Genomic DNA, 19,239 nt, shown 5'->3' on the forward strand with positions numbered 1-19,239 from the left:
CCAGGGAGCCCCGCTTTTCCCCCTGAGGTAGACGCCACCCCACACCCCAATCCCCTGCCCCAGCCCTGAGCCCCCTCCCACACGCAAACTGTCCCAGCAGCAGCTGGTGTGGCTGGCCCCGGGGCTGCCTGATCTTCTCAGGGGCCGTGACCTCTGTGACAGACACGCAGCCTTACTGATGAGCGAAGACAGGAGTCACAGTACAAGTATTTACGTGACTAAGATGGACAGTGGTGGCTAAATTCTGTGACGGCCATGGAGCTACTCTGTAGTAAATGATGAATACTGTACGCTGATGTGGTTATTGGGATGTTTACTGTACGAATATGTTGGTTTAGCTGAACAGCAGGCTGTAAGGAAAAACAAGCAGGATGGGCAGAAGAATTGTTCAAGACAACACCCTCCCCCCCCCAACGCTTGAGGATTGTTTGTTATAGGACAATGGCAGAGCCAGTCTCTGAGGTAGGCATAGTCAAATTATTTTTTGTCAAGATCCAAATTTCTTGGTCAAGGTATTGTCAAGGTCCAGACTCTACAGAAACATTTTTCATACCACAATAATAATGAAAGTAAGAGTAAGTAAATAAAAAGATTTTGCAGTCTGTTCAAAAGCAACGGTTGGTCCAGATTTGGCCCATGGTTCGCCAATTGACTACCCCTACTCTGAGGGGTCTGTCTTGACCTCCTGCTGAGCCTACCAAACTGGTTTTGACAAGCACGACCAAAGCCTGGGAGCTGACAAGCGCAAAGGAACTCTGGCTGGATTAAAAGGGACTCACTCTCAAGAGAAGAGGCAGCTGCTAGGGAGTTGTTCCGGGGGACCAGACTGACATGAAGGCCCTGTGGGGGTCTCTGAAGAAGTTAGGTCTGCCCAAGCTACTATCGGGGATGGTAAGCCGTGAGGTAAGATAGATACATGTGGACTCTGAACACCCTCTCTCTAATGCTTTGTCCTACCGTTAAAATAATTCGCTGGTTTTGAGAAGGCTGTCCTGGTCACTGTATACCACTGGTCACAGACTCCCAAAGGGAAGAACCATGGTGTCTGATCCCGGCTGGACCTGCCAGGCAAGCACAGCTGATACACAGAGTACTGTACCCCAGGGCTGAGAGTGGGAGAACTGCAGAATTCCACGCTAGAGAGATAAAGGCCTGAGGCCTGACACCAGAGGGGCTGTGCTCAGAGTGCAGGAAAAGGACAGATGTGCAGTTACCCCTGTGCCCATGACAGCTGATATTTTATCTTCACAAATGGCATTTGTGGTATAAAATCAAAGCAGTTAAGTCCCACTAGGGAGCCGTCCCGTGGTTATGGATGGCCTGGTGGCAGAGAGGTGGAAGGCTCATTTCTGTGTAGGTGTAAGCAGTGCCTCTCCCCCAGGCCTCCCATGAGTTAGGCCAGTTTCATGTTCTCACCCTGGGTTTATTTTCCAGCAGCAGAACAGCCTCCCAAGCTCTGAACAAATCTCCTTTCAAAGACACACAGTCTAATTAGGCAAATTAAAACCCTCCATGGAGTTTCTTTAAACCAAGAGAGCTCTATATGCACGCTTGCAGTCTGCTGGGGAAGACGACTATAAAGATTTATTAACACTCAATGTCATTATTTGTCTTGCCACCATTGGTTGCGTCCTTGCTCTTAATGTCAAATAACCGACTACTGTTTCACTGATTTTTGGACTGCTTCTTCTTCCCTGGCCCACTTTAACTGTCTCTCACTCACTCCATGTTGGGAAAGCATGCTCCATTCTGGAAGGCAGAACCAGTAAGGTCTAATGTCCTCAGACTACTGTCCCAGAATCATGCTGGCCAACAGGAAGTGATCGGAAAGCAAAGATCAATCTGACGACCCTTCAGTCTCTACTCCCTTTATTTCATAAGCACATCACTTCTGTAACATGCCTGATCATGCAGGAGGCCAGGGGTCTCAGCTGCACTTAGCCAGGCATACCCGATCCAGCACAATGCATTGCCAGGGGCGCAACCCAGGATCAGTCTTTTCACAGATCAATAGAATCATTGTAAGATCAGACCGGGGAGGAATCCAGCTTTAGGAGAGGGATCTGGTTTTGAGAGGGATTATTGGAAAGTGATACAAAGGAGCAGCACAGGAAAGAGTGGTATGAAATTCAGAAAGGAGAAATTTTGTAGGGCGAAGATTGTAGGGAGAAAGGGGAAAGTTGTAGGGAGAAGATTCCTGACAGTGAAGTGTGTTCATCTGTGCAATACTGTCCACAAGGCAGCGATGGAAACCCCAGCATTCCCTCACTCTTTGTCTTAGACCGTAAACTCCTCAGGGAAGGGGCTGTCTTTCACCTTGTGCTGGTACAGTGTCTAGTCCAATGGAATCCTGACATTGGTTGGGGCCTCTCTATGCTACTGTAATGTCAACAACTAGGTTGCACAGAGCATTGAAAACGAACAATAAGGAACAATTTGGTTTGGTAGGAGGAAGGGGCAGATGTACTATTAGGCCTTTCTGATCTCTGATTTCTGCCATTCCAACAGAGTGAAAATAGCTTCAGGAATGTACTGGAGAATAAAGTGGGAGAGAGATGTGGGGTGTTTAACAGGCAATGTCTTTTGGGGGTAAAGGGCACTGGAGCTGGCCTCCCTTAAATGCTCACCTGGCTCGCTGTCGATTTGAGTCAGCACATCTTCTATTGAATCTTCCTCGTTCCTTAGGGCTTCAGGGTCAGGCGGAGTGTAGCCGTGGCATCGACACCAATGCACCACATGCTTGGTTTTCAGGGGGCTGATGTTGTGAAATCTGGGATGCTTCTCTATGATTTCTTGTAGGATTTTTCTCACTGTCATTGCTCGTTGCCACTGTGGGAAATCAAAGTGAGTGCTTTGTTTAGCCGAGGTGTTTTATGTTCGAGTTCTAGGAGACCAGAACATGGCAAAGTGCAGTAATTTAGGGTCCTAAGAACATGGAGACTGTGACTACACCAGGTACTTCCTCAGAAAGCAGGATGACCTGGAAGAATGAGCATGGATTGGTGGTCCTGATCCTGAGTCATTCTGTAGCCTTGGACAGGTAATTTAAACTCTGCTTCTGTTCCCACCATCTGTGTCAAACTGAAAGATCCCTACCTCGCAGCGGGTAAGTTAGGTACATAGTCAACATAATCACACTTCTGGCTGAACTTCAGCCTTCTATTGTTATAAGCAACACCTATGATCACAGTAACTGAAAGCCATTAGAGGGAAATAAAGTATCTCTATTGTTTTGCAGCCTGTTTAATTCTGTGCACCAGAACCGTGCTGCATCTAGTCAGCCGCATTGTTTCCTACACAGGTCCTTCACATAGCAACAAAGAGAGAAAAATTATATAAACAATAGGAAAATGCAACTGCAACACCATAAAAATAGCTCCAAAACAATTATACAAAATATTTCTCCACAATGAATTAAGAATCTAGTTCAATAATGGCTCTGCCTGAGAACAGATCTCACTCAGTCCTTCTACAAAGAGCGAACACGATACAGAGCAATTATAATAGAAAGGCACAGGCAGGGACAGAGGATATAGTGACAGGTTTCAGAGTAGCAGCCGTGTTAGTCTGTATCTGCAAAAAGAACAGGAGTACTTGTGGCACCTTAGAGACTAACAAATTTATTAGAGCATAAGCTTTCGTGGGCTACAGCCCACTTCATCGGATGCATAGAATGGAACGTATCGTAAGAAGATCTATATATACATACAGATAAGTTGGAAGTTGCCATACAAACTGTGAGAGGCTAATTAGTTAAGATGAGCTATTATCAGCAGGAGAATAATATTAATTATATAGCTCATCTTAACTAATTAGCCTATACAACTGTTGTATAGGCTAATTAGTTAAGATGAGCTATATAATTATTATTATTCTCCTGCTGATAATAGCTCATCTTTACTAATTAGCCTCTCACAGTTTGTATGGCAACTTCCAACTTATCTGTATGTATATATAGATCTTCTTACGATACGTTCCATTCTATGCATCCGATGAAGTGGGCTGTAGCCCACGAAAGCTTATGCTCTAATAAATTTGTTAGTCTCTAAGGTGCCACAAGTACTCCTGTTCTTTTTGAGAATATAGTGAAAATATATTGGGAGATATTAGAGACAGTATTATGCCACACAATGATGGCATATGGAGACAATGTTTAAGAAGGAGGCTATGTAAACACTGCATTATATTGCACAGCCCAGCAATTTAAAAATATTCCAAAAAGATTTTAAGTTGAAGCAACTGAAAATTGAACCTTAAGGTTATTTACATTTAATTAATTCTGTAACAGTAAATTGGGGTACTACATGGAAAGAAGCCCGTGCAAATTATTGTGAAACATGCCTCCATTTCCAATATATCAGAGTGTGTTTTTTGTCATAGCTAAGAACTTTGGAGTAGCTCCAGATTTCCCTATGCAGAAGTTTCCCCAGTGCTTATCAAACATGTAAAGAGCGGATTACCTCAGCTGCCCTTCGTTTTCCAATATTCCAGCTGTAATACTGTTCCACCGAACTGGCACGGAAAGAACTGACATCTTCACCTAAAGAGAGCACAGCCAAAAAACTGGAGTTAAATTTTAATAACTCTGAAATCTAATCTACTTTGCTGCTGGCAATTTCTGAAAACCCCAAATAGGTTTTCGTTGGATACATTGTGCTTGGTGGGGAGAATGGGAAAAATGGGCTCTCTGTGTGCAGTCCCCACAGCACAAAGAATTCTATGCTCTTATAAAGAGCGGGCGCATTCCCTGCACACAGCACGTACGTTCTTAGTTGTACAATCACTCACTCTCTTTGTCAAGTTAGGCTGATACATGTGAGACCAACCATATTTTAAATTCCCAAAAGACAAAACGCGACTGAAGAAGTTCAGTGGTGCTTTGCTATTGTCAGAAGTAATTTCCTTCTGAAAACACTTATTTGGCTAACAATTAGAAATATAAACACGAAATAGAAAATGCAACAATAAAGCAAAGGACATCTCAAGATGTTTTTACTGGCACAAATTTAGGAGGAGGGTATTAACTCCCTATCAGCAGATCCATGAGTGTTATATAGGACTCCTAAAATAAGAAGCAATGAAAGCTTTACTGCACAACCCACTACCATCATTTTGCTCATGTTACTGATTTTATTCAGTCTGTCCTTTCCAGTCTCCAGCAGCTTCTCCTCACTGAAGTACATTCATTACTCGGGAAACCTCATTAGTAGTATGTTTCCCAATCACATATGAGTGGTGTGTGGGTGTGCAATTAAAAAGGACCTTTTCCTGATCAATGACAAATGAAACGGACTGATGGTTGCCTAAAAGTTGCCATCATTGGTTAGATACGTACCAATATTCTAGTGTGAACTACCCTGTCTCTCTCATACAGGCAAGACAACAAATGTTAGGGCTTGTCTACACTTACGGCTAGATCGGCAGTGCTGCGACTGATGCAGCGCTGTCGATTTAGCGGAGAAGGTGAAGATCCACTAAGTTGATGACAGAGCGCTCTCCCATTGACTCTGTACACCAACTCCCTGAGAAGCGTTAGGGAAGTCAGCGGGAGAGCATCTCCCATTGACACAACACGGTGTAGACACCGCAGTAAGTTGACCTAAGTTAAGTTGACTTCAGTTACGTAATTTACGTCACTGAAGTAGCATAACTTAGGCCAACTTACAGCTGTAGTGTAGACTAGCTCTCAGGAACTGCCAAAAGCAGGCCATGTTTTGTTGGCAGGATTTGGCTGATTTAGATTCCTAAGTATTTTGCAAGCAACAAAACCCAAAAGTAAGCGTTCTGAGGCAGCGGTTTCACTTCATTCCGTTTTGTGTAATTTTCCCAGCTGCAAAGTGCCATGCACATCTTTGGTGCTATAAGAACGACGAACTGATTGTTTTCATACAGATCTTACTTTTCTCAGCAATTAATGGAACTTTCTTCACTATTGCTGTTAAAAGTTGCTGGACATTCTCCAAATGTTCTATGCTGCAAAGAGAAAGATCACAGTGAAGAGTAATTACTTTTTAGAAGAGATAAATCAGATATACAGGATTCTAACATCATTATCAATTTAAAAAAAATCCTGAAAAAATGCGTTAACATCAACACTGGTTTGAATAAATATTTCCATGCCAGTCCCTGATTTTACAGTGGTATGCACATAGACGGCTCCTTAGTCCTATATGCAGTCCCACTGAAATTAACGAATGGGTTCTCAATGTGGGCATAAAGTTCCACCCACCAGGATCAGGACTTAAACCAGTCATTGTCTCTTTTTGGTTTGCATCCTGCTGGGATGGAATCTCAGGAACAGGCCTTGCAGTAATGCCTAAGCAATGTCTACTAACAGTACAGTAGCTGTATGACACCACTGCTTCAAATATGTCTGATAGCAAGATGCTATTTCTGTAAGTTCTCACAGTAGGAATGTGCTAACAGTATTGCAAGATTTATACTTTATAAAACTCTTTGATGCTGCTGGTCCTCGTATCCCTCTCCTATGCTGCTTTATTACAATGAAAGACAAGGGAACATCAGGCACATAATAGCACGTTTGATAAACACTAGGACATGACAACTGATTGGTAGCAGAACATGTAGAAGTTTAGGTACAAACCTAACCAGTAACCATATTTTTAAAAAATATGACCTTTCCCTAGTATTTCCTTGAAGTTATTTAAGACCAACTGGTGAAATTTAAAGAGCATATTGGCTTCTGATTGATTTACATATTGGCATTCCCATGGAAGTCTCCACCAGAGTAAGAATACTATGACATTTTAAAAAATGGTAACAGGAAAATGTAAGTTATCGGCAGGATTGTGAACAGAGGGGAGATCTCCTACATTCAAGGATTTCTACAGAAAGTTATTTTGCCGGTCAAGCTCTGGGTGAAGAGCTTCCAAAAAGCACTTGTGATGGCATCACAAAGAAGTCCCCAGATTCTTCCACGATATCAGAAGTGCAAATGCTTTTAAGACACAAGGAATCAGATATCACATCCCCAGGCCTACTCCCAAGTTAGAATGTGGAAAGATCTCGACAATTATAGCAATATGTGAATAACATTCACAACCAGACGAACAGAGAGAGGTAACACACATGCACACATGAACAGAGTTTAAAGAAAAAGAAATTGAGGGAGGATCAAATTATCACTTCCCCAATTATTTTCAGCTGTATTCCAAGGATCATAGCCCAGCATTGATCAGAACACACAATTGCAGTGGGAATTATGAGTGAATAGATTATATTCATAGCATCTCCCAAAAATGATTAAGCACCATTAAACAGCTTAATTTTTAGCTGTTCCGAGTACAAGACCATTCATAAAAATCAGTATTTTAATACTATATCCTGCAGATATGGATGTAACTGAGGTCTGAAAATGAATGTCAACCAACAGACTACCTAGATTATACTACGCTACAGAATGTATCGGTGACTGTCAGATTTTAATCACTTGACTCCTCAGCCAGCGTTCTGATACTGTTGTGTACTGTCTTATAACCTGCCCAAAGACTAAACCATATAGCTCTTTAGACAGGAAAGAACAATTACTTGATAACGTAATTTCCAAGTTCTGAGCTCTCTTCTGTTTTTACTGCTGCTTGGCCATCTTGGGAGACCAGAGAGTTGCAGTTCTGTCCCGCTGAATCAGGCTCCATCTTAACTTCAGAGAAAAACAAAACAAATTTTTAAAATGACAGCGTCATTGATAGTCAGCTGGGAAAAGCCTGATAAAACTCAAGAGTGCAGTAAAACTAGAGCTATGCATTTGATCAGACCGGCTCTACTTGGGAGCAGGAGGCGGGGGGAGAATGATTAAAACCACCTGGAATACCCACATCCACATTCCAAAGACCGGTACTGAACAGGGAATACTGTCAACCTGCGTGTGTGGATGAGCTCTCCCCACACATCTGGCAATGCAACCCCACCTTGTGTGTGTATTCTACACTTCCAGCATAAGCCAACCCTGCCCTGCTGGCCATTCATCCTTCATCCAGTGGAGAGAGAGAGACTGAAATACAGCTTCACTCCATACCCAAAAACACTTAGTTGTCTTCTTGTAAGAAATATTCATGTCTGCAGCATCAGGTGCTTGTGGGTTTTGTGTAGGATGATCCAATTTCAATGGAACTGCTTGCAAGCATCCCTTGGTTTTCTGTCAATTGCAAGATCTGGGATGGCACAGTCATTGATGTTTAGTGTTGCTGGGAAGCACTGCCAAATGATTACACCACTGAATTACCATTCTTAGGGTAGTGCTCATGCTTTGATTAACACACACTGCTATGAATAGTGTAGCATTGCATACGTTTCCACAGTGGTGGGTTGGCACCATGCAAGTTTTACTACCTATGGGAACCTTTCAAAGTATCCTCTAAGTTCTTTTATCCTCCTCTGTACATGTCTGTCCCATGGACTACGTTATGGGCATAGTGTCTTTGTTCACTTTTCCAACCCCTAGATTCTATTCCTATTACAACTTAATTGATGGACATAGTGGAAAACAGAACCAAAGGCAAGGGGATCTACTAACGGGGTCAGAACACTTCCATACGGCAGCCATGTTCATTCAGGCACAATCAGTTTCTTTGAGAGTGCTATTGACAAGTGACAAATTCATTTTTTTACCTTTAGTGACAGATGTTGTGGAGGGGATGGGTACAACTGTACTAGCTGCAGTTACAGCAGTTGCAGCAGACACTTTGCTGGTAGACAGCGACTGTATCACTGAAGGACAACAGGAAAAGAATAAAAATGATGTGTTGCATACTTCTAGATACTCTTCCCAGCTTGTGCTTCACCCTTGTTTTAGATGGATAGTTTTATTAACCCTTGATAGCAAGTTATATTGTATGTGCAACATGAAAGCTTGGGAACAAATGAAACCCACTACATGCTTTCTTCCTGGATGTGTGTAAACCTTGTATTGTTGTATGGCAAGAATGGCTGAGCTCTTTGCTATGTCAAACACCATCTAGTGCCCTCCACTGCATTTACCTTTGTTCACAGGCATCAGTATAGTCTGAACACCTCCAGATGCTGTATTTACGCTGAGCTGTTTGATCTGGCTGGGTACCGTCAGCACAGCCTGCTGGGGACTCGACTGGTTTGAGTGGATCTTTAGCAACCCTAAAAGAAGGGGGAAAGAGACATTTTAGACAATGCTTAGTTCAGTCTATCCCCTAATATTTCTCTCTCTTTCTGCATGAAATAGGATGGTATAAGTTATGCTTAGCTATCCTCTTAGCAAGCCCATGCTCACACTGAATTATTAAACAAGTTTTTTGCTGAGTTGGATAGTTGCCAACACACTCAGACACATTATATAACTATACTGCACAGGGCTTTGATATTTGTGAGGTGAGATTTATAATATACAAAAAGAAAAGGAGGACTTGTGGCACCTTAGAGACTAACAAATTTATTTGAGCATAAGCTTTCATGAGCTACAGCTCACTTCATCGGATGCCACAAGTCCTCCTTTTCTTTTTGCGGATACAGACTAACACGGCTGCTACTCTGAAACCTATAAATAATACAGTAATCTTAAACAGAGACTGAGGTGTTGTGTTAATACCTATAGAGTTTTAAAAGAACACGGCAAGATATTCAGCACAAAGGACTCTTGTCAGAATAAGACAAAAGTCTTGACTTACATTTTTCCTGAAACAACAAAGAGTCCAGTGGTGTTTATGCTCCTGTTAGTCTTTAAGGTGCCACCGGACTCCTTGTTGTTTTTGTGGATACAGAGTGACACAGCTACCCCCTGATATTTTTCCTGAACTTATTCTTAGGGATCTGATAAACATAACCTGTAAATGAAGTAAATTATATTCTACCTATATAGCTCCTATTACAGTAGATCTGAGCACATCACAGTCTTCCTCAAAACATCCCTGTGCGGCAGGGCCATGCTATTATCCCCATTATACAGATGGGGAACTAAGACACAGAGAGACTAAGTGACCCTGTGCCCAGGGTCATGCAGGAAGTTTGTGGTGAATGGACCTGAACCTGGGTCTCCCAAGCCCTTTAATAATAAATACTGACTGCCTTGAGAAACAAAGCTAATAGGAGCATATAGCATATTTACAAGGGGGATTGATTTCAATAATCATTTTTATCACGATTTAAGTAAGCGGGCAGGAAACCTTGATTTAAATAATTAATTTTAATCTTGTTTTTCATTTGAATTTTCCTACAGAGAAGTCCATTCTCATTGGTTGGTATAATTATTAAAACATGTTGATTTACAACTAAGTATAGCTTTTACACTAAAAAGTCGGTATTTCTGTCTGCTAACCAGGAGAATACACTATATCTATACATGTTTATTTAAGCAATTATCTAGCTTAGAACACATTTATTCCAATTCTTAATTTTTACACTATTTTTTAATGTTAGAAAATGGTGAATGACTCCTTCCTTATTTACTAGATGACAGTTCTCTTTCTAATTAGGATTTGTGTCAAGATGCATTTGGATGGTAATTGGAGTTCAATTAAGAATGCACAAAACTGTCAGTTTTCATTTTTTTTTAAATAAAATGAAACTACCTTAAATGTGCTGGGATGCAAAAGAAAAAAATTGTTTCCTAAAATGTTATGCATTTAGGACTAAATGAATTATTAAACCAAGGAAATACAAGCCATCGGTAGTGAACTGATGGTTTGGGTACAAACTGTCCTATGTCTGCAGTATTAGTGTTCAAATCTCTTTGGTGTTTTCCCTTTGATACAACCATGTACTTGGACAAGTGGGATGCATCTTTGTAAAAAGAAAGTAAACTTGGCATCAAAACAGAGATTCCTCACTAACCACTAATGGAAGGAAAGCTAAAGTCATTACTCTAACCAGAAACACTCAATATGCAAATAACCTAGGAAGTCAAATTTCAAATTGTTCTTTTCGCAACCTTCTTTCTGTTAATCAAAAAGTTGTTTTACTAAGACAGATTTTAGAAACTAGAGGAAATTGCTAAATCTACAGTTAATTTCTGATAAGAACTCAAAAATGCAAGTGCTCTGAATTCTACTGCTTACTGTACAAGGTATCTGAAGGAGTTATAGTCCAAGTCTAAATTCCAGTAACAAAAGGCAGAAAGGAAGTTTATTACCTGATACAGCAGCTTTGCCAGAAACAGGGGTTGGTGTAGTCATCAAGGAAGCAACACTTACAACAGTAGAAGAAGTAGTTTTATTAGCTCCTGATGAACCAGACTGCCCCTGGTTTATACAAATTTGGTGTTGCTGTCCTGATGTCTTTGCCACAGGACCCACAGTGGAAGATGAACTGGAACCTGCACCATCCGCTTGCTATATTAAAGAGAGAGACATGGCAGTGTCAAATGCGGTTTTATTTTACTGAGCATTTAAAATAATTTGTCATACTGCTAGAGAGGAGCATTTAAAAGAAATAAAAGAACTGCATCTAGATTTATCCACAGTCCTACTGCCTTTAGGGAATACTATCATGCAAAGCAAAGCTCCTAAAAATATTTCCAAAACATACACATTTTGGGTCAGTTTCCCTGCAACTACCCTGGAGTTCTGAGCAGGAATGAAACAGACCATACATGTAAGAACTATTGTGCTGCTACTGGAACTTCACGAACAACGTTCTCAGGAACCAAGTCCCCTATTCACACAGGAGGCTTACCTCCTTCTTGAGGTTAGCACAGCACAAAAGTTTACAAGAATCTTGAATATTTCAAGGCTGGTCAGAACTCTAGAGCAGTGGTTCTCAACCAGGGGGATGCGTACCTCTGGAGGCATGCAGAGGTCATCCGGGGGTACATCAACTCATCTAGGTATTTGCCTAGTTTTATAGCAGGCTACATGAAAGGCACTAGCAAAGTCAGTACAAACTAGAATTTCATGCAGACGACTTTATATTGCTCTATGTACTATATCAGTGTTTCTCAACCTGGGGGTCGTGATTTATTTTATAATTATATGGTAAAAATGAGAAAGTCAGCCATTTTTAAGTAATAGCATGCTGTGACACTTTTGTTATTTTATTTCACAGTGTGTTATCTTATTTCAGAGTTTATTTCAGTTTTTAAGTGAGGTGAAACTTGGAGTACGCAAGACAAATTAGCCTCCTGAAAGGGGTACAGTAGTCTGGAAAGGTTGAGAGCCACTGCTCTAGAGCCATCAGCAGAAAAAGGGAAAACAGTTTGTCAGTTTCATCTTATAGCTGCCTCCACTGACAGATAATGGTTTTGTTAATGCTTTATCCACATCTTAGCGACAGTACATTGTTCAGTCAGGTGACTCATTTAAAAAGGGACACTGGTAACTTAATAGTAGGTAAAGAAATTTAGACAGAAGTGTGACTTGTTCCTTTTGTGATCTTAGGGTTTTGTACTGCCACCATTCACCATAGTATCTGAGCAGCTTCAGCGTAAAATAGACAGGCAACATCAACATCCTTAGCGGACTTCATAGAGTCTCTGACTCTTCTCCCTTTTGGAGACAAACTGTGGGTGGGTGGTGTTGTGAATGAGAGTCTAGCAAAGGTGGAAAGTGACACCTAAGATTATTATAACTGAAAGATTAGAGGAAAAACATATAGTTTATTCTTTGTGCATTTGTTTGTGTGGATCTTTCACACAGCAAGAGGGAAGAGAGAAATCCTTTTAAAAAAAAATAGGAAAATGAGATTCAAACCACACACACACACACCTAAACTATAAAATGGCAGGGGACTCAGCTCAGGGGCAGGTGAGGAGTAACTACTCAACTTTTTTTTTTTTTTAAACTGACTTGATTGCAAATTGATTGTGTCCACTAAGCTTGCCAAATATCTCGCTATTCTTTCCCCTGTTGGAGTTATCACTGCCAATTTTTGCTTCAGATTTGATGTTGCTGTTCCACTCTCTCAGCTGTAACATCATGTAGTACACAATGGGAATAGGAGTGTAAGGGACAAGTCAATAGAGGGGTTAAAGTTTGTTTTCCTGACAGGACCATATTAGGACAGCTTTACATGTCCTTCATAGCACAAGTACTACAATTTCAGCAGGACTGAAAGAAGAATAAAAAAAGAGATAGAGTAAAATTTTCAGAAGCATCTAAGTGATTTAAGTGGCTAAGTCAGTCATTTTCAAAAATGACTTACACACTCAGAAACCTAAGTCCCAAAGACTTTCAATGAGATCTAGGTTCCTAAATGCCTCATTCATTTTTGAAAATAGGACTTAAGTGTTTTTGAAATTTTTACCACTAGCCTTTATTTAAATTACATAAATTAGAATATAACTGGCAGTGGACCACTGCTACTTGAGAAAGCCTAGAGGGAACCCCAAATGTTTGGCTCTCTTTTTCCCAACACTTTTGGAATTTAAATGCCTTATTTCAGGCTCACTCTGCCACTCTGGGATGCCTCTCTTTACAGGGACTGCATTATCATCACTTTATTTAGGGACAAACAGAAGGGTCAAACTTCGAATGCTGAAAATTCACAGGACCACAAACCTTGCAGGCTTCCACCCTCAAGGAGATCTGTTCACAGCAGAGTAGAGACCAAAAAGCTCATAGAGAGTCAAGGATCTCAAATGTCCAATACTTAAGTAACAGCTGCTGGTTATTTGTTGCCCTGTTGTATAGAGACTTTTAAGCACTTTGCAACTTCTGGTCTTCTCTCAGCCAAAGTCAGTATTTGAAAGGAGAGTAACCCAAAGTCTGACCTCTTTCAGGGCATGCTGCAAGATCCTTCTTTTTCACAAACCCTTTCCATCATGACTGGATTTATTCTATATTTCAAAAAGAGATACATATAACCCATATACCCCTTGAACCTGCAAAATGAAGAGAACAAATCACTCCGTATCAGTCTTTTGGGGACCTCACTGTGCTGCTCTAATTTACCAGTGTGGTGCTCAGATACTACAATGATGGGTATTATAGAAAACCCCACAATAGATAACAGATGATGATTAGCACTGGAACACTCAAAGGAGAGACAGTTTTAACAGAAGCTGGATTAGTTACAATGACTTCTGTCCATCTTTGTGCTGTTTTATTCCTCTTCTGCTGTCCACAGGTAAAATGATAAAATATGCCCAAATGGCAAAAAATCCAACAGAAATTAGTTGAGTTTCCTGTCAAGCATAAAATCGGGCAAGAACACAAGCAGATGTCAGAAAACACAAGAGAGCTAATAATGTTGAAGAAAAAAGGTTACTGACGGGGAAGAAACAGCAAATTATTTCTTTAAGATTATATTGGTTAGGAACTAAACGTTACATATCGTTATAGACACCTGCATCAGCAGAGACCTGAGTGTAAAGTTTTTATCTTTCTACCAACACAAAGTTGGTTAGGCATGTACGTCAGTGCACACGTCGACAAAGCACCAAGTTTGTTCCTCCTCCCGTTAAAGGTCATGAGCAACTGAACTAGGAGGAGTCCACATGCATAGCATACTCCATGCCAAATTCATGCTCTACTCATGCAAGCACACAGACAAAGATGATTAGAGCAGAAGTGTCTCCAAGCATCACGCTAGCCCCTTTCCTGTGCTCATGTCTTGTACGTATGCGTCTCCTGGATGCTTTGTTTTTGACTTCTAGGTTCCTGTGACCATGTACTAGCAATGCTTCTTCTCACCTGTGCAACTCCGTTTGCCGGGAGGGACATGGCTGGGGTCGTGGCTGCAGTGATCACCCCTCCTGATACTCTCAGCACGGTGGTGCCAGGTTTGGAGAGCTGTGAGGAAGCAGGCATTGATTTCAACGAACCATCTGATATTTTCATCAGCGATGTTTGTCCACCAGGAGCCGCCTTCAAAAGAGAGAATTCAGTTTAAGGGAAAGCATTCCAATGAAGTAATTTTTAAAACAGCTGCTTTTTGTACTAGAGCAGCAAAAAATCAGAATATTTCTGAGGGAAGAAGAGGTGTTTTTGAAGCCAGATCACTAAGCTTAACTTTGAGACAATTGTTTATAAGCTGCTCGTTTTCTACATTAGAGTCTACTTTTTCAGAAGTGACCCAATGATTATGGGTCTCTCAATTTTTGGGTCCCCAACGTGAGACACCTTAAAAGGACCTACTTTTCCGAGAGAACCTGAATTTATTTGCACCTGCAATTTAAGTTACTAAGAAGTCTCTGAGCAGGTCTACAATGCAGGGACACGGGACATTTGCAAGACTCAACCTGTTGATCCAAATAAAACAAGGTGCAATATTGTGTCCAGTTATTTGCACTATGCATATGCAGCGATCACTGTCGGAAAATCTGGCCCAATATTTCACATACAGTACAAGCATGCTTTTGTTTTGTTTTTTTTTAAAAGGCTAAGCCTAAAGTTGGAGTTTTTTCCTCTAGTTAGATTTTTTTTTTTTTTTTGATAACCAATCTGTTGCAATGAAACTATGAAATAAATACAAAACCTGTTGCTTGCCTACCTAAACCAAAAGAGGGCTAAACTTTTTGTAAAAGTGGTTACATTATTTCCCCTCATCACGAGACAATACATACAGTTTGAACAATAGAGACAAACAAGATATTTGAAAGTTACCTGGGCAAATAAAGCAGTCTTCTGTCCAGTTATTACTTTTAATGCCTGCTGTCCTTGAGTGGAAGATGCTCCGACTCCTACGCTGCCCTGAACAACTGAGGCTGGTGTCAACTGCTTTCCAGAATGCTGGGGAGATGGCTGACCAACTAAAAATGTGCCCTGGTCAAAAATAAAAAAGTTACCTAGGTTAGGCTCTCTGAGTGGAAATCAAATGGTATGAAAAAAATTGAATTCTGCACCAGTAACGTGACAGTGACATTTGTAACGGCCTTCTCTGATCTGAGATTTTATTTTAAACAAAGATTTCTTGTCCTTCAGGTTGCACAGACTAATCAGATTTGCTACTGTCATTTGGAGTTAACAGAAATATGAAAGCCCATATATCTTGTTTGCTGACCTCAAAGAGTCTTAGAGGAAATCTTCACTCTCCGCAGCAGTAAGAGAGTACACAGGGCTCAAAGCACTTCCTACCACAAAGATTATTTAAAAAAAAAAAAACATTTTGCAATTAATTACAGTGGATGTTCTTGCTAGAGGCAGCACTCTCATCTCACTGTAAAGCGACATTATGCGACACACTGGAAGTGAGAAAACCCCAGAAGAAAAGGTCACAAGCCAGGTTCCAATCTGCTCAGACACATCCACTGTAATTTAATAAGCCTCACATACTTCACAGTTTATTCATTGTGACAAATACAATTTCCCTTCTGAATGTTCAGAGACAGTTGGGCAGAGAGAAAAGGACCGGGGACAGTCTTCCTTTCAGCTCTGAAGCCTAATTAATTCCACAAAGGTCACACCTAGAGCAGAGTTGAAGCCATGCTAGACCCAACAGCAGCTGGAGACCCCACTCTAACAGACTAGCCTGTGGACCCCAGAGTCCTTCCCCACATACCATGACTTAATTGCCACCTCTCACCTGTTTTGTTTGTCCATTCTCTCCGTTAGCTTTTTTCATTGGCCTCTTCTCCCCCCCCCCCCCCCGCCCTTTTCTGGCTTTGCTTCCCATGGCTCACTCTTGCTTTTTCTCCCCAATACCTCCCTCCTCCATCTTTTGATTTCTAGTGCTCTCCCTGCCTACAACTGTTATTATCCCCTAGTGCTCTCTCTTCCCCCTTGGGGCTGCCTCCCTGACCTCTAGCTCTTCTGGTGTGTCCACCTCAACACCCCCCTTTCCCACCTCTGTTTTGGAGGTTGCCAATACCCCTCCTGTCCCATTTTTGGGGAATACACTTGCTCCCTGCAGTCATTCACTGGTGCATGTTCTCTCTCCTCCTACTACTCCCTTGTGCTACAACAACCAACAATGCTCTCTGCATCATGCAACAGCCCGCAGCGAGCAGAAAATTGCACCACACAACTCACAGGGGGGAGAGTGGCACAGAACATACTGTCAGCTGCAGCAGAGATGAGAAGAGAGAGTGAATGGCCAGCAGTGCAGAGAGGTAGCCATGCCCTCCAGAAGGGTCTGGCTCCCCCTCAATTTGAAACTCAACTATTACAGGACCACAGATGCTAGCACAAGGTCTGGGCATCCCTGGATCAATTAAAATGCTGTACAACTCTGACCTGTGGTGTCTGTTTGAGGATGTAGGACGTGTAGGTGAGATGCTGGGATAAGCCACTACTTGTGCTTTGGGCAGGGGCTGCTGTTGCTCCTCCTCCTCCCCCTGCACTTGTAGAAGAGCCTGACTGGAGACCTGTAACAAAAATCAAAACAATGACTCTGCAGAGTTCGGCATCAGAGGCTGAGCAGCCACACCTTTGCAACAGTGAAACTACACAGAAATTCGCTTCTCTCCAACGACACAGCATTCCTCTCTTATACATGTCTGTCCTCAGATGGGTGGGTTCTGTGATAGCTCTTCAACAGGTACACAGAGACAGCAGCTGAGGTATCTGTGTGCATATAACTTTAAAGGCCTTGTGTGACGCAGGCTGCCATGCGCTTCGTAAGTGAGCAGCATCTATGCACTGATTTTCCAATGCAGCGGGCACAGCATGATTCTGGGGGTAGTACTGTGCTCTTCCACCTCAGCAGACTCTGGGAACAAACTGAAAGGGACCGAGGCTGCTTGTGGGTGCACGGAAGTCTTTTTTGTTTTGCTCTGCCGTCTCTACAGTCAGAGGCAGATGCAAACCAGCAATTTACTAGCTCTTTCAAAAGCCTCTTATAGATTATGCATATGTGAAATCCTACCAATGACCCTGCATGCTACTGAGTTTGCTTTTACATCAGATACACTTCACCAGTGTTTGAATATAATTTCAGAGTTGTTACAGAGCACTCACCAATGATTACTTTGCAAAGAGCGATAATCTAAGGCTGCATTTGGATACGCTTACTGAGCCTACACTGAGAGCAGCGTAAACTCAGTCTTATTTTCAGTCTCTTAAAGTGGGCAAAATGGTTACTGTTTTTCCAAAGAATCAGACGTTTGCTTTACTTATGAGGTTATACTGTCCATTTCCCTGCTAGTGCAGGATTGTGCCCAACCTAGCTCTGAGAGTCCCAAGCAATGGGGCTCCCAGCAATATATCACAGCCCAAAACACCTCAGCTAGGAAGGTCTTTTTTTTTTTTTTTTTTTAAAAACACTTCATCCCACTGTTTCTGGTTATAGCCTCGTGTACTGCACTCAAACTCCTCCTCTGCCTTCATGGTGTCAATACCAAAGCTGATCAGAAAATGGGCAAACACCCCTCTGGAAATTTTGATTTTTTTGGGTTTCCCAATGAAAATTTGAAAACTGTCAAGGAAAACAGGCACTCTTCTGCAAAAAAAATTTCATTTAGTCAAAACCCCCATTTTCCATTAAAAAAGTTTTGATCAGCTCTAGTCAATATCGTTCATAAACTTATCAAGATGATCTTCCACCCTCCCCTGACACCAGGCTCTCTCAGGAGTTGCAAAGCTAAGATACCCCTGTCATCCCTTTGAGCTTTCTGTATAATTTGGTCCCTTGAGCTCCTTGGCCATTTTTGTTGCCTGTTGCCAATTCCCTCTAGCTGTTTTCTCTCTGTTAATTTTGTATTCAAAACCGAAAGGAGTATTCTAGGCAAAACTGAACCAGCCCCATCATATGCATTATGCAACATCTTTGCATAAGAAGCCTAAGAGAGCACTGGGCTTTTCTATAGCAGCCACGACACACTGCAAACTAATATCTACTTAATCATCAACCTAATACTCTTAGCAGTACTGCTTCCCAGCTTTTTCACTATGGCCCTGATCCAAAGTCCACTCAACTCAATGGGAGTCTTTCCATCAACTTCACTGGACTTTGGATCAGATCCTATATGAGCATTTGTGTTTTAGATTATTTCCCCCTCAGCCAGAACAGCCTGCCCTTTTCCAAGATGAATCTTCTTTTTCTTATTTTCTGCTCATGTTTCCAGTTTCTCTCAGTCCCTTTCTAATATTGGTCATGAGTTTTCACAACTGCTTTCAATTTAATGTCAGCTGCAGGTTTCAGGAATGTGCTGTACACTCCCTTTCCCGGATTACCAATGAAGGGTTAAAAAAAAGCATGCTGACTGGCTGGAATCACCTTCTTACTTGATCACTATTGGCAGTTATTGCTTTAAAAAAACCTGGGGGTCAAGGGATGACTTATATGAAAGCTCTCAAGGGTCCCCTCACTGAACAGTACCATGCCTTTTTTTTCTTCTTTAGTGAAGAAACTTGTCCTATTACTAACTCCCAAGGTACCAGA

The 19,239-nt window shown here is 41.7% G+C and overlaps 1 protein-coding gene across 3 annotated transcripts in view; it reads right to left on the reverse strand.

Annotated features, from left to right (window-relative positions):
• Positions 1 to 19,239, reverse strand: part of YEATS2 (YEATS domain containing 2) — a 77,113-nt gene that overhangs the window by 14,794 nt on the left and 43,080 nt on the right. For all 3 annotated transcript variants that reach the window (XM_037908326.2, XM_037908327.2, XM_037908328.2), the window contains 10 exons: positions 17,094 to 17,224; positions 15,525 to 15,683; positions 14,613 to 14,786; positions 11,117 to 11,315; positions 8,998 to 9,129; positions 8,629 to 8,727; positions 7,549 to 7,660; positions 5,900 to 5,973; positions 4,461 to 4,540; positions 2,628 to 2,829 (listed from right to left, as the gene is read on the reverse strand). In XM_037908326.2, coding sequence (XP_037764254.1) covers positions 2,628 to 2,829; positions 4,461 to 4,540; positions 5,900 to 5,973; positions 7,549 to 7,660; positions 8,629 to 8,727; positions 8,998 to 9,129; positions 11,117 to 11,315; positions 14,613 to 14,786; positions 15,525 to 15,683; positions 17,094 to 17,224 — 1,362 coding nt within the window. The remainder of the gene's footprint in view (positions 1 to 2,627; positions 2,830 to 4,460; positions 4,541 to 5,899; positions 5,974 to 7,548; positions 7,661 to 8,628; positions 8,728 to 8,997; positions 9,130 to 11,116; positions 11,316 to 14,612; positions 14,787 to 15,524; positions 15,684 to 17,093; positions 17,225 to 19,239) is intronic.

This window comes from Chelonia mydas, chromosome 9 (assembly GCF_015237465.2).
Source record: "Chelonia mydas isolate rCheMyd1 chromosome 9, rCheMyd1.pri.v2, whole genome shotgun sequence".
NCBI lineage: Eukaryota > Metazoa > Chordata > Testudines > Cheloniidae > Chelonia > Chelonia mydas.